The sequence below is a fragment of the Gorilla gorilla genome, chromosome 15 (genome assembly GCF_029281585.2).
Source record: "Gorilla gorilla gorilla isolate KB3781 chromosome 15, NHGRI_mGorGor1-v2.1_pri, whole genome shotgun sequence".
In the NCBI taxonomy this organism is placed as follows: Eukaryota; Metazoa; Chordata; class Mammalia; order Primates; family Hominidae; genus Gorilla; species Gorilla gorilla.
In genome coordinates, this window is record NC_073239.2 from 84,186,639 (window position 1) to 84,202,372 (window position 15,734).

The following is a 15,734-nucleotide window of genomic DNA, read 5'->3' on the forward strand; positions in this document are numbered from 1 at the left end:
TTACGGAACAACTGAAACTCTCATACATCACTGGTGGAGTATAAATTGATACTACCACTTTGGAAAAATGTTTGGCAGTATCTGCTAAAGCTAATGTACCTATATACTGTGACCCAGCAATTTCACTTGTAGGTATATAGCCAAGAGAAATGAAAATGTATCCACAGAAAAGCTTAAAAACAGATGTTCATAGCAACCAGATAATAGAAACCGAAAAAAACCTAGATGTTTGTCAACCTGTGAAAGTTGCATTAGGCTTTTGCTGTGGAGGAACAATGAGTAAACAATTACAGTCTAATGAGAAGTGCTATGATGGCAATATGAGAAGAGTGCCAACAGCACCGAGATATGCCTAATTCTGTTTTGGGAGGATGGGAAGGATGAGGGGAATGATGAGAAGAAGGAAAAAACATAGAAGGAAATTTAATTTGCTGAGTCTTGAGGGGTGACTGAGAATATACCAGGAAGCGTAAGAAAGAGGAAAAGGCATTCCATGCTCAAAGGGTACAGAGGTGGTAGTGAGAGAGAAAGCCTGACAAATTTCTTGAATGCTAAGTAAGTATAGGACTTAATGTTAAAAGATGGTGTCCAGAGGCCGGATGCAGTGGCTCACGCCTGTAATCCCAGCATTTTGGGAGGCCAAGGTGGGCAGATCACGAGGTCAGGAGATCGAGACCATCCTGGCTAACATGGTGAAACGCTGTCTCTACTAAAAATACAAAAAAATTAGCCGGGTGTGGTGGTACTCAGGAGGCTGAGGCAGGAGAATGGCATGAACCCGGAGAGGCAGAGCTTGCAGTGAGCCAAGATCGTGCCACTGCACTCCATCCAGCCTGGGCAACAGAGTAAAACTCTGTCTCAAAAAAAAAAAAAAAAAAAAAAAAAAAAGATGGTGTCTAGATCCTGAAGGCCATTAATAAATTTAAGTTTATCCTATGATGGATTACTTTGGTAAATATTTTAAATATTTTAAAAGAATTAACTTATATGAATAGGTGAAAGGAGAAAACCATATGATCTTTGTTTTGAGACAGAGTCTCGCTCTGTCACCCAGGCTGCTGTGCAGTGGCATAATTATGGCTCACTGCAACCTCAACCTCCTGGGCTCAAGCAGTCCTCCCACCTCAGCCTCCTGAATAGCTGGGACTCAAACTCTTGGGCTCAAACAATCCTTCCATCTCAGCCTCCCAGAGTACTGGGATTACAGGCGTGAGCCACAGCACCTGGCCTCCTATGATGATTTTGATGCAGAGAAGGCATCTGAAAAAAATTCAGTACTTTTTCTTTGTTGATACAAATTCTTAGAAAGCCAGTCACATTATTTTAACTTGATAATAGTCAAAAATAATACCACATGTGTGACAAAGCACTTTGGGGGAAAAAAAGAAAAATAATAATACCAGAAACCAATAGCATCTTCCCTAATGGTGAAACACCCACACATTGCCATTTAAGTTTTGAATAAGATAAAGAAACTCCAGATGCCCACCACTAGTATTCAACATTTTTTGGCAGTACCAGTCAGTGCAATAAAACAGGAAGAAGTAATGAATTATGAAGTTGTATAGGAACAGGGAAAATATGAATTAATTTATACAGATGCACACACATATCTCATTTAAACTGCATGTAAGAGGTAATGGAAGAATTAATAAACTATTAAAAAGGCTATCTCTGGGTGTTAGATAAATAGGTAATTTTACTAGTTTTTTTTGTGTTTCTCAAATTTAACAGGAAAAGGTCACTTCATAAAACATTTAAAGCAAGAAATTTATTCTATACATGATTGCGAATCTACTGAAGAATTTTAAACAGATTTATATAAACAGGCTTCTAATTTAAAATATTACTTTGATAACATTGTGGAAAGTCAGTGGAAACATAGAATAACGTGGAGGCTATTGTAATTGTCCAGATGTAAGATTTTGAATAGCAGTTGTGCATGGATTATAGAAATATTTAAGTAGAAAATTAATAGGACATAGTGTCTCTATGTGGGTAATAAAGGTAAAGGAGACATCAAGGATGACTTCCTATCCTCTCTTCCTTTCATTGAATTCATTAAATATTTCAGTGCTATTTGTCAGACATTCTGCCAATAGTCAGATATGAAGCTGAATAAGATACAATTCTGTCTTCATTGAGCTCAGTCTAGTGGGGAAATAGCCCTATTGATAATTTTAGATCAAATGTTCAGTCTTATGAATACATATTATCTAGGCAAATAGAATAAGGCAATTCAGGTAGCTGAGACAGCTAGTATAATCACAGTTGTTGTGGGGAGACAGCATGGTTTGTGCAGGGAACAAGCAGTTTAATGCTGAATCAAAAAGGTTAAGGCATAAGGAATGCCAGGAGATAGGGCTGGAAAAGACGAAAGAATCAGATGGTGATGGTCCTTAGATTTAATACTAAGGAGCTTAGACTTAATCTTGTGACAGAGAGCCACTCAGAACTAGAATGGTCATATTTCTGTTTTAAAAAGGATATTTAGTGACATAGAAAAATAAAATATTTTAGTAATTTATTAGTATCAAGTCAAAATAGTTATACTGTTACTAGGGGCCGGGCGTGGTGGCTCACGCCTGTCATCTCAGCACTTTGGGAGGCCGAGGTGGGCGGACCGCCTGAGGTCAGGAGTTCGAGACTAGTCTGGCCAACATGGTGAAACCCTGTCTCTACTAAAAATAAAAAAAACTAGCTGGGTGTGGTGGCGGGCACCTGTAATCCCAGCTACTCAGGAGTCTGAGGCAGGAGAATCGCTTGAACCCGGGAGGCGAAGGTTGCAGTGAGCCAAGATCATGCCATTGCACTCCAGCCTGGGCGACAAGAGTGAAACTCCGTCTCAAAAAAAAAAAAATACTATTATAAAAACTATGAGTAGCATGATCTCATTTTGGTAAAAATAAATGTCAAGAATAAAGAAGGGATATATACATAGAAATTTTCTCAAAGTTTAGTTGCTATGGGTACATTTTTGGAGTAACTGACTTTATTGAGATATAATTTACATGCACTTAAAATGAGTGTGTTTTATTGTATAGTTCAGTGTATTTTGACATATATGTACATCTGTAAAACATACAACTGCTATCAAGTTGTAGAAGCATCCATCGCTCCACAGAGCTTCTCTCCCATGGCCCTTTGCGATGACAATCACTTCTTTCAATCCTCAGGCCCTATGAATATCCACTGATTTGCTTTCTGTTTTACAAATTTGTCATTTGTGGACATTTCATATAAATGTAATAAGACAATAGGTGGTCTTTTCTGTCAGACTTCTTTTGCTTAGTATAATGTTTTTGAGATTCATCCATGTTGTTCTTGTATCAGTAGTTTGTAAATTGCTGAGTATCATTTCATTCTTTGAATATCCCACAATTTGACCACTTACCTATTGATGGATATTCGGGTTGTTTCCTGTTTATGATTCTAGTAGGTAGGTAATGGTATCTTGTTTTGATTTGCATTTACATAGTGACTAATGATATTGAGCATTATTCTATATGTGTATTGGCTATTTCTCTATCTTTTGTGAAATATCCGGTTAGATCTTATTTCCATTTTAATCGTCTTGAGTTGTAAGAGTTCTTAATATATTCTGGCTACAAGTTCGTTGTCAGATACATATATCAAGGTGAATATTTTGGTAAAAACAAGTAGAAAAATATAGGAAGGATATATACCAAAGTGATTATCCCTAAGTATAATAAAAGTCCATTCTTTTACTTCCTTCCTTTTGGTTATCAATTTTCTGATTTTTCACATTTAACATACATCATTTTTATAATTAAAAAAATAATTAGTTTTAAAATACAAAAGGGTCTTGCCTCTGAAGGAAAACAAGGAAAAGTGGTATAGCTAAAGAAGAGTACAAGGTCAGGAAAGGGTATTTTTAAAGATAAGGGATTACAGCATTTTTATAGGCCAATGGAAAGGAGCAGTAGAATAAAAGAATAGCCTTTTAATTCCTTAACACCGTTGTAGAAGTAGCTGATGATATGTGTTGACACTACAATAAGCAACATATAGGTTAGTAGGGCAGTGGGTAAACACGGGAGTTCTAAATTTCTTTAGAAGGGAAGATCTCAGAGATGTTTTAGGAACTGACTTAAAAGTGGGAATAGGGAAAAAAATCTCTAATACAGAAAATTATTATTGAGCTGACTCAGTGTATTTTGTACACCCTTGGTACATTTTTAATCCAGAATTATCATCCTCAGAGTTTCTTCAGCTGTCAAAAGGTGTATGATCAAGACTACAAATTTCATTTAAAATTAATGTAGACTTGATAAACTTTAGAAGGGAAAATACCCTCTTTTAAAAACAACTTTTAGTTACCCACAGTCTTAAATCCTGGGTCTTAAAGCCTTAAAGCCTTGTCCATTGTAAGATTTTAGTTGAGTTCTTGAAGAAGATAATATTTGCTCTGCCGTCCTGTTTATACATATGGAACTCTACAATTAGAAATATAATTTTCTAAGTACCAAAACCTGAGGACAGACTGGTTTTGGTACTGTCATTGCTTTGATCCACTTGCTGTGGTAAAATTAATTAATCCCAAAATTATCATCTCTTGGGTTTCATAGGGAAATTACTGATAAAATGATTTAAAATAGCCATAAAAAGTATAGAATTACTGGGTTCCTGTATTAATTATGAATTACCTTTTTTTTTTTTTTTTTGAGAAAGTCTCATTCCATCATCCAGGCTGGAATGCAGTGGCGCCATCTCAGCTCACTGCAACCTCTACCTCCTGGGTTCAAGCCATTCTCATGCCTCAGCCTCTTGAGTAGCTGGAATTACAGGCACACGCCACCACACCTGGCTAATTTTTGTATTTTTAGTAGAGACAGTATTTTGCCATGTTGGCCAGGCTGGTCTCGAACTCCTGACCTCAGGTGATCTGCCTGCTTTGGCTTCCCAAAGTGCTGGGATTACTGGTGTGAGCCATTGTATCTGGCCTGTTTTAAGATTTTCTTAATCAGTCTTTGAAGCACCATAAATAGTAGGTGCCATTCTAAAGATAAGGAAACAGGCTAAAAAAATTTATAACCAAGGGGAGTTTATCCTAGGAAGACAAAGATTTCTCGACTGTGGGAAATTTAATGTAATCCATTATATTATGGTGATTGTTCCATTACACCCATATAAATTCATCTTGTTAGACTGTCAATCTTTTTTTTTAATTATATAAAAAAATTTATAAAATAGAGACAGGGTCTCACTGTGTTGCCCAGGCTGGTCTCAAACTCCTGGGCTTAAGCAATCCGCTTGCCTCAGCCTCTCAAAGTGCTGGGATTACAGGTGTGAGCCACTGCACCCAGCCTGACTGTAACTCTTTAAGTTGTCATCTCTGATTTTAAATAGTCACATAAATGATTTAAAAACTATAAAATAGCAAGGGAACTGTTAGGACAGTTTTTCTTTTCTTATGTAATTATTATTAATGAATTTTATGGTATGTTGGGAGAAACTTTCAAGATGGAAGTATTTTGTCTATAGGCGTAAGTACCAAAATCTTATTTAGTGTTTTTTTAATAAGAAATACTGTTGTTTTATCCATAATAACAAGATTGAAAACTCTCATAATTCTTTTTAGTGATTTTATTTCTTACAAGTATTTTTATTATTTTAATTTGTACTTAAAAAATATATGACCCTGCATACAGGTGCTACTGATACTTCCCATAATCTAGGAAGAATAATCTTTATTTTTGTTTGTTAGGTACAAACTGTTTTGAAGCCAGTTCATCATAAGGAAGGACAAGAACTAACTGCTTTGCTGAATACTCCACATATTCAGGTAGAAAATGGACAGAATACTATATATGTGGTTTTTCCAGCATTCTTCTTTTATTTTTTTAAATCAAAGACTCCAGGACTGGAAGAGATGTCAGACATTCTCTAGCCTATTTTGATGTTTACAACCCCATCTATAACATAGTAGTTATTGTTGGATTATATATTTTCAGATTTAAAATGAACCAAATTATTTTTGAAACAACTTTTCTTTAAAAATAGGCAAAAATTCTTCCCCCCTTTGGTTGTATTTTCTGTAAGTTTAATTATCTAGGGTGTTTAGACCTTTACATTGATGTTATCTTCCGAAGTTTAGTAAGCATTTTAGACTTTCATAACCCATTCCAGAGTATGCCCTTAGTATACTTAACACATCTTTATTATTAGCTCTAATTAATTATAACACTTTTAAAGATTTAATGGTCAGAATACTATGTACATAGGTTAAAAATCACTCTGCAGAAATAAATCATGCTGTTACTTAAAATGCCATGGATTTCTTTGAAACAGGCACTTTTACTGGCCCACGATAAGGTTGCTGAGCAGGAAATGCAGCTAGAGCCCATTACAGATGAGAGAGTTTATGAAAGTATTGGCCAGTATGGAGGAGAAACTGTAAAAATAGTTCGTATAGAAAAGGCTCGTGATATTCCGTTGGTAAGTGTCCCACATACTGTTTTTAAACAAGTGCATTTTTCTGCTGTTGTGTGCTTCAAAAGTCTGGTTAATTTCAGAATTCTAATGAATAGAGTATTTCTGAAGCAGAAAGTGTGGGGGAAATGGTCAACTTTTAAATCTAATTATAATTACTCTAGTTGTGTAAATAAATTTTTCTTAAGATAACTGAAGGTTAGTATTGTTGAATAGAAAAAATAGAATTTAAAAATAAATGCTTAACAAAAATTGTATTATTTTTATTTTTAAATTATACATATATATATTTTTAGGGTGCTACAGTTCGTAATGAAATGGACTCTGTCATCATTAGCCGGATAGTAAAAGGGGGTGCTGCGGAGAAAAGTGGTCTGTTGCATGAAGGAGATGAAGTTCTAGAGATTAATGGCATTGAAATTCGGGGGAAAGATGTCAATGAGGTTTTTGACTTGTTGGTAAGTTGACACAGCTAGAAGAATAATTGATAGCTTTTAGAAAGCTCTTATTAGACTTTAGAATAAAATATTTTTAAAATAACTGTTAAGAGCACTAGATGATTTCTAGCCTGATTTTTCCATGATGTAACTGTTCCACAGTATTTGTTAGCAGTTTTATTTTTGGGTGGTACCACTGATATTTTTTTACTTTCTGATGTATCACTATCACATATATTTTATTTTTCTGGAATCAGTAATATAACTCATTAATTCACTCAGTACATACTTATTGAGTGCCTAATATGCACTAGCCACTTGGGAAACAGTAACAAAACAAAGTCTGTGTCCTGATGATTTTTTGTGTTCTTTTATTTTATTATCTGTAATTGATTGTTGTTTTCCTAATAATATTAGATAATAACAGTGCTATAGATCTGCAGTGTCCGGCATAACAATCAGTAGCTGCATGTAGCTATTTCTGTTTAAATTAAGTAAAATTTAAAATTCAGTTCCTTATTCGCACTAGCTGCATTTCAAGTGCTGAGAAGCAGTATGTAGCTAATGGCTACCATTATTAAGATACAGAAATAGCACATTTCCATCACTGGAGAAAGTTCTATTGGATAGTGCTAGTATAATCAGAAAATCATTTCTAGACATCTTTTGATTGCAATTTGTGATCACTTTGTACACACACACAGACTAGATTTATGGTCCTAGTTATTCAACATCCGTTATTACAGTGGAATCTCTACTATCTACTGATTCTGTTGTAAAATCTAGAGACATCTTCACACACTTATTTTCATCCAGCCCCATTCATTGCTTTGGTAGAGCAAAGTGCTGCTGGTCATTTAAGTCTGTGGAGGGGTTCTGAAATAGTCCAGTTTAGGGAATATAGATCATAAAATCATGGAATGATTTTCATAAATGCAAATTTAAAAAATAACCTGATCTTTCTATTACAGTCTGATATGCATGGTACTTTGACTTTTGTCCTGATTCCCAGTCAACAGATCAAGCCGCCTCCTGCCAAGGAAACAGTAGTAAGTGATTTTTAAATGTTCATTATTTATGTGTTTGTGGATGCTGTTTACTTCTGTTACTGTTTACTGTTACAGAAATGTCACTGTTTCCTGTACTCAAATAGAGATAAATTCAATCATTTTTATTTAAATAAATATGAAATATCAATGTTTTAAATTAGTAAACTCTGCACCTTTTTTTTTGGAAGGTGGAAGATGGAATCTCCATCTGTTGCCCAGGGTACAGTGCAGTGGTGTGATCTTGGCTCACTGCAACCTATGCCTTCCAGGTTCAAATGATTCTCCCACCTCAGCCTCTTGAGTAGCTGGGATTCCAGGCGCATGCCACCACACCCAGCTGATTTTTGTATTTTTGGTAGAGACGGGGTTTTGCCATGTTGGCTAGGCTGATCTTGAACTCCTGGCTTCATGTGATCTGCCTGCCTCGGCCTCCCAAAGTGCTGGGATTACAGGTGTGAGCCTTCACATCCAGCCAACTCTGCACCTTTTTAAAATAAAAAGTAGAAAATAATTTCAGTTTCAGAATTTTTTTTTATAGTTATAGGTGGGTTTACTTAACTTAGTATGGAGTAGGGCAAGTGCTTTTTAAAAAGTATGTGCAACCCTTCTTTTAGAGTATATTGTTCTGTTAGACATTTACTCAGCTAGATCTGTTAAAAGTCAGTCTCCATTACCATACAGTCAAGCAATTGCATTCCAAAGTATATATCCAAAAGGACTGAAAACATATATTCACATAAGAATGTCTACATGAATGTTCATAGCAGCAGCATTTACAGTAGCTAGAAAGTAGTAACAGCCCAAATGTCTGTCAGGTGATGAATGAAAGACAAAATATGTATGTATGATGGGATATTATTTGATAATTTTAAAAGACTACAGTACTGATATATGCTACAACATGGATGAACCTTGAAGAAATTATGCTGAGCGAAGGAAGCCAGTCACAAAAGGCCATATATTGGTTCATTTATATAAAATGTCCAGAATAGGTAAATCCATAGGAGAGAAAGCAGATTAGTAATTCCTTAGTTGTGGAGATGAGGATTTATGAGGGAATGATGATTACTAATCAGTACCAAGTTTCTTTTTGAGGGGATAAGTATGTTTTAAAATTGTTTGTGGTGATAATTGTACAAATCTGTGAATAAACTAAAACCATCCAATTGTGTACATGAGTGAATTGTATATGAATTATATATCAATAAAGCTATTTAAAAATGAAAGACTTTAAAATGTTGAATTAACATGGAAGCTTGATGTATTGCATCTGTTATTCTTAACTTTAAAGCATAGCAGTTTGAGAAAGAACACAGTTTCATTTTTCTCTCAATATTTCATCACAGGTATGCTTTATAGTTTGGCTATCATTCCATGTTTTCCCTTCATTTTTTACAGAACATACTGAAGTTGATATTGTATCTGCAACCTACTTTATGTTTACAATTTTTTTGCAGGAAGAGAAATGAGGAAATATAGTTTGTCTTTGAATTTAAACAGCTTGATTGTCTGTGCATTGTGCTGTTCCCTGTATCTCTTCTGTGTATAAGCCCTGAACTTCAAAAGTAGCTCTGCAAACTGAGGAAACATAACAGAGGAGGGTTGGAATATACTCCTACTTACTTATCTACAATAATCCATCCCTCCTGAGTAAATGACTTTTGTCTTTTGAGAATAAATGTCAGAAGTTAAGACATTTTTTTTTTGAGGTGGGATCTGGCTCTATTGTCCAGGCTGGAGTGCAGTGGTGTGATCACGACTCCTGCAGCCTTGACTGCCTGGGCTCAAGCAGTCCTCCTACCTCAGCCTCCCTAGTAGCTGGAAACACAGATGCATACTACCACATCCGGCTAATTTTTTGTACTTTTGGTAGAGATGGTTTTCACTATGTTGCCCAGGCTAGTCTCAAACTCCTGAGCTCAAGTGTTCCACCCGCCTCGGCCTCCCGAAGTGTTGGGATTACAGACATGAGCCACAATGCCCAGCCAAGACATGTTTTCTCAACATTTTTTTCCTGCTATTCATGCAGAATCTGGAATTCTGTAAAAGAAAAGCCATTTTTTTCATGGATAGAATTAATCGAAGTGTTACATTGAAACTTGTTGATTCTCGTTGTATGCAAAACAATATCAAAGCAATTAACTTACACAGATTGTTTCAACCTAAGAATGAAATAACTTACTTATCCTTTAGTGGTTATTTAACCCCCAACTTTCATTATTGATTAAGAATAAAAGGCTGGTTTAATCTGAAGACCAAAGGAATATAGGTTCATGGTGAACAATCTCAGGAACTACTTAACTGGAAAATGAAGTAGCTTAAAAAGGAAGAAAGTGGGAGAAAGAGCAAAATGCCACATCTATCCCTTTTAAAATGGAGCTTTTTCTGTTCTTTTTACTTGGAGTCTCACTCTTGTCACCGAGGCAAGCAGTGGCACCATCTGGGCTCACTGCAACCTCCGCCTCCCAGAGTCAAGCAGTTCTCCTGCTTCAGCCTCCCTAGTAGCTGAGACTACAAGTGCATGTCACCACATCCAGCTAATTTTTGTATTTTTAGCAGAGATGGGGTTTCACTATGTTGGCCACGCTGGTCTCGAACTCCTGACCTCAGGTGATCTGCCCGCCTTGGCCTCCCAAAGTGCTGGGATTACAGGCATGAGCCACCGAACCCGGCCTATTTTCGTATTTAAAGTAGGGATCTTTTCAGAATAGAGTGATGTGCAGTATTTTTCTTTTCCTTCTTTTCTCTTTTGTTTCTTGTTTTTTTTGAGACGGAGTCTTGCTCTGTCGCCCAGGCTGGAGTACAGTGGTGCGATCTTGGCTCACTGTAACCTCTGCCTCCTGGGTTCAAGCATTCTCCTGACTCAGCCTCCCAAGTAGCTGGGATTACAGGCGCCCGCCACCATGCCTGGCTGAATTTGTGTGTGTGTGTGTGTGTGTGTGTGTGTGTGTGTTTGTGTATTTTTAGTAGAGACAGAGTTTCACCATGTTGGCCAGGCTGGTCTTGAACTCCTGACCTCTGATGATCCACCCACCTTGGCCTCCCAAAGTGCTGGGATTACAGGCATGAGCCACCATGCCCAGCCCCTTCTTTTCTCTTTTTATTATGAATAACTCTCAATTGCAATATATCTTGCCAAGTTTTGTCAAACCTAACTGGCTTAAAATGAACTATTATTAAAGCTCATTGAGGCTGTCCAGAAAGGAAACAGTAATAGGAAATCATAATCTTGGTTGACATATGCAGAATAATTATCTATGGAATTAATAATTTAAAGAAATTAGAACCAATTTATTGAGTATCATTATGGTACAGGTCAGCATCTGTTGAGAGCAGCGGCAGATATCTTTCTGATTTATATTTTGTGATGTTAGAAACGTGTTTAAGACAGATATACAAAATAAGTGTTATCTGAAACCCCTATATAATGACTTGTTGAATTATGATGTCATGTATGGCAATAATAAGCTGTGTCAGGAGAAGTGCTCTCTTGAGTTCTTAAATTTCTTTTGTATCACACATAGCAATCAGTGGCTGCTCTTTCAGTAGCAGAGGGCAAGAGTCTTGGCACCTTTGTATTTCACTTCCTGAGTAACTGGCACATTTGATCTAGGAAATGCATACATTATTCAAACGTACAATTTCCTTCTCTCGGCCTTTTTAAAAAAAGGAAGGATCGGATTTCCCAGACTAGTTTGTAAAACTTTAGATTATTCTATACTATAATAATATGTAGGGAGGGCATAATAGGGTTTTATCTGAATGGGACTTTTTCATTTAGTCTAATACCATAATCTAACAAGGAGTGTATTTAAATGAAGAAGGATCACATCGCTTATTAGTTACAGAATATGTACCAGAAAATTAACAGATTATTGATTGTTTAATACATATAAGCTATTATTATGATTATGTACTCTGTGCCAGGCACTACAGAGATAACTGTGTTGTAAAGAAAAGTTGAGAACCACTGCTATCAAATACATTGCTTTCCCATTATAGGTATAAAAATGTATTAATAAAGACATTTATTTCTTGGTGGATGTGGGGAAAGGAGGAATTCTAGTGTTGTGTGGAGATACTTAAAAACTTGCTTGGTTCTGTAAAGGCTTTCCTTGACTCACTTTCACTATTTTCTCTTCTACAATGAACTTTAAGAGTTAAAGATAAATCTGCGATTGTAAGAGATACAGAAATAAAAATTACAAAGAAAAATATTTTGGTAGCAGAGATGTGGAATCAACCTAAATGCCCATCAATGATAGATTCGATAAAGAAAATATGGTATATATACACCATGGAATACGAATGCAGCCATAAAAAAAATGAGATCATATCCTTTGCAGGGACATGGATGGAGTTGGAGGCCATTGTCCTTAGCAGACTAACACAGGAACAGAAAACCAAATACCACATGTTCTCTTACATGTGGGAGCTAAATGATGAGAACACATGGACACATAAAGGGGAACAACACACACTAGGGTCTTTCAGAGGGTAGAGGGCAGGGGGAGGGAGAGGATCAGGAAAAGTAACTAATGGGTACTAGGCTTAATACCTGGGTGATGAAATAATCTGTACAACAAACCCCCAACACACAAGTTTACCTATGTAACAAACCTGCAGTTGTATCCCTGAACTTAAACAGTTTAAAAAAAAAAAAAAAGTCAGTGTAAAAAGTATAAAAGCCAACCTAATATTTAGACATAATGGAAAAGGGAAAAACCAAACTTCCTTTTTTTTTTTTCTTTTTTTTCTCTTTGATTTTGAGGGCGTCACCAATGTGATAGCCTTACCTTCATGGGTACTAACCTTTCCATTAAGCTAATCCCAAAGTTGTCTCCCAAGTACACTGTCCAGGTGGTTGTGGCAAATTTATACTTTTCCAAAGGAGTGTCCATTGAGCAAGTGGAATATAGATCCTGAGTTTTAGATCAGCACTCTCCAAATATTTTTTTCTTTTTCTTTTTTTTTTTTTTGGAGACAGAGTTTCACTCTGTTGTCCAGGCTGGAGTGCAATGGTGCCATCTTGGCTCACTGCAACCTCCGCCTCCTGGGTTCAAGTGATTCTCCCGCCTCAGCTTCCCAAGTAGCTGGGATTACAGCTATCCTGTACCGTGTACAAGTACCATCTACTGTGCCACCAGCTAATTTTGTTTTATACCTTTATCAATTAAAAAACATTGAACATGCCCCCTCCCATATTGTATATATATGTACTACTCTACTTACTATCCCAAATTACAATATAGGACAAGTTTTATTAATAAGTAATTCTAATAGCCTTCTTGATTGGTTGAAAAACAATCTTTTGGAACATTGGATCCCTAAAAAACATATAAATAAACTGATGAATCATTATCCCTGTACCCTATCCCCATTTCATCATTAGGACTTCAAATGTGAACAGCTTATAGATATTAAAAAAAGGAAAAAGAAAATGTTGGGCTGGAAGATAATTGCGTCCAAACAGTTCTACAATTTGAAATGTAAACAGAAGATTTTGTTTTGTTCACAAGCCAAATACTGTTTTGATCAGATATACTGTTCTGATATTATTATAGCATTATGAGGCCCTAGACCTTTCCTATGAGGGTCAGCTTATCTCCTTCATTTTAAAGGGGCTTTTTTTGTTGTATGAGAAACAAAATAATTTTGACACTAGCAGGAAAGATTGGTGGAGATAACTTCTAGAACTGGTAAGAATTAATCAGTGGAATATATGGATAAAAGTCATATAGTATCTGTTAAGGCAATACCCAGACTTTAACTCATTCAAATCATTAATTTTTCAGATGTGAAATAAATTTTCCTTAGGAAAAATTAATAAGAGCCTTTTCCTCTTAATTTTAGGAAAGTAAGAGCTTTTTCTCTTAATTTTAGGGTATATTTTAGATGGGACTAGAGAAACTTGTCACATAAGTAAAGCATGTTCTCTTCCCAGCCTATACAAAGAGGGGCCCTATTCCAAGCCAGTTAAATTAGAATAGTTAAGGGATGAGAACTGCATAGGCAAGAGTACATGGAAAAGCATCTCTGGGTGATTTTGTTGGCTTATGGCAATGGTCATAAATGTAGATATTCCCTCCTCACGGGTCTTAATTTCTCTCAGGGTAGTAGTTCCCTAAGATTGCTGTACCTAATAATTACCCAAGGAACCTGATTAAAATTCGGAGTCTGAGAGTCTGAGGTGCGGCATGAGAATTCAGCATTTTAATAAACATCCTAGGCAGGTGATCTGAGCAAAAACACTTTGAAAAACAACATACTGGGTAGGCTTTGAGAAAGTGATTTGATAAAATTGTCAATCAAGATTGACAAGTACTTTGATTTGATCTTTGAAAAATCTGGTAAAATTGATCTCTCCACTACAAGTGATGCCAAAAATTCCATTTTTAGATTCTCAAGGTTTGTTTTTTTTTTGGCAAAAAAGTAACAAACAGATTCTAGAAGTATTATTAATTGATAGGATGGTGCTCAAGCACCTTTTTTAAAGAAAACATATTTCTAGATAATACTACATATGAGATTTTTCCTCATGCCAAGATTATAAATTTGTATAATCTTTTTGCTCAATCTCTTAACTGTGTTTTGATTCACTGCTATCCCACACAACTTTCTAAAATTCATTTTTAGTGCTGACTGACAAAGATTTCAAGATTTTAATAAAAACTATTTTTTCACATCTAGAATGAGGTTCTTTAGGGCACTTTGCATTTAGGATGAGCCACAGCACTTTCAAATTTGGTGTGGTATCTTAACTATATTTGGTACAAGATTATGTACTATGCTATTCCATGTATATGAATTAAGATACAGGGGAAAATAATCAGTGTTTCTAGAAATCAGGATGATGTTTATCCTTGGAGGGGATGGGATGGGTAGTGATGGAAAGAGACCAGGTGGGGCCTCTGAGGTGTTGGTGATATGATGGTTGTTGATTTGGATGCTAGTTATACAGGTCTGTTTAGTTAGTGAAAATTCACTATGCTATACACTTACGATAATGTGTATTTTTTGCGTATCAAAAGTTACTCCCAAAAGGCATAATAACATTTAAGTTTTACTGGTAGCTGTTTAACTTTTATATCTTTGTATTTTTAACCAGATCATTTTTTAACGTTAGTTTCAGTTTGTATATTAGGACTCAGCTTTATTTCCTATTTATAGAAGTTAATAAAATATTCTTTGAAATTAAAAAATATTCTTTAATGACAAGCCAAAATTTTTTTAAAAAGCCATTTATCTATCTATCTATCTATATATCTATCTATGTCTATCTTTATCACTTAGCATTTTTTCCAATTTCATATAGTCTGTCATTGACAGTACTCATTTTAGTCAGTGTCTCAAGTGCTTAAAGAGCGCTTAAAAAGTGCCCCTTTTGGGGTAGACTGGTATTACTTTTATTACATATAACCTCAATTATGGTGAGAGTAAAACACGTAAAGCTAAGGCCAGGCGTGGTGGCTCGTGTCTGTAATCCCAGCACTTTGGGAGGCCAAGGCAGGTGGATCACCTGAGGTCAGGAGTTCAAGACCAGCGTGGCCAACTGGCGAAATCCTGTTTCTACTAAACATACAAAAATTAGCTGGGCGTTGTGGTGAGTGTCTGTAATCCCAGCTACTCGGGAGGCTCAGACAGGAGAATCACTTGAACCCGGGAGATGGAGTTTGCAGTGAGCCAAGATTGTGCCACTGAACTCCAGCCTGGGCAACAGAGCGAGACTCCGTCTCAAAAAAAAAAAAAAAAAAAAAAAAGCCAAAGCCAAATAACATTTGGATAGAAATGGACC

General features: G+C 36.0%; 1 protein-coding gene across 4 annotated transcripts in view; it reads left to right on the top strand.

Annotated features, from left to right (window-relative positions):
- The window catches only part of PALS1 (protein associated with LIN7 1, MAGUK p55 family member), a 96,716-nt gene that overhangs the window by 56,505 nt on the left and 24,477 nt on the right, over nt 1-15,734 (top strand). For all 4 annotated transcript variants that reach the window (XM_031001980.3, XM_031001981.3, XM_055362156.2 and 1 more), the window contains 4 exons: nt 5,729-5,806; nt 6,313-6,459; nt 6,750-6,911; nt 7,862-7,939. In XM_031001980.3, the coding sequence (XP_030857840.1) occupies nt 5,729-5,806; nt 6,313-6,459; nt 6,750-6,911; nt 7,862-7,939 (465 nt within the window). The remainder of the gene's footprint in view (nt 1-5,728; nt 5,807-6,312; nt 6,460-6,749; nt 6,912-7,861; nt 7,940-15,734) is intronic.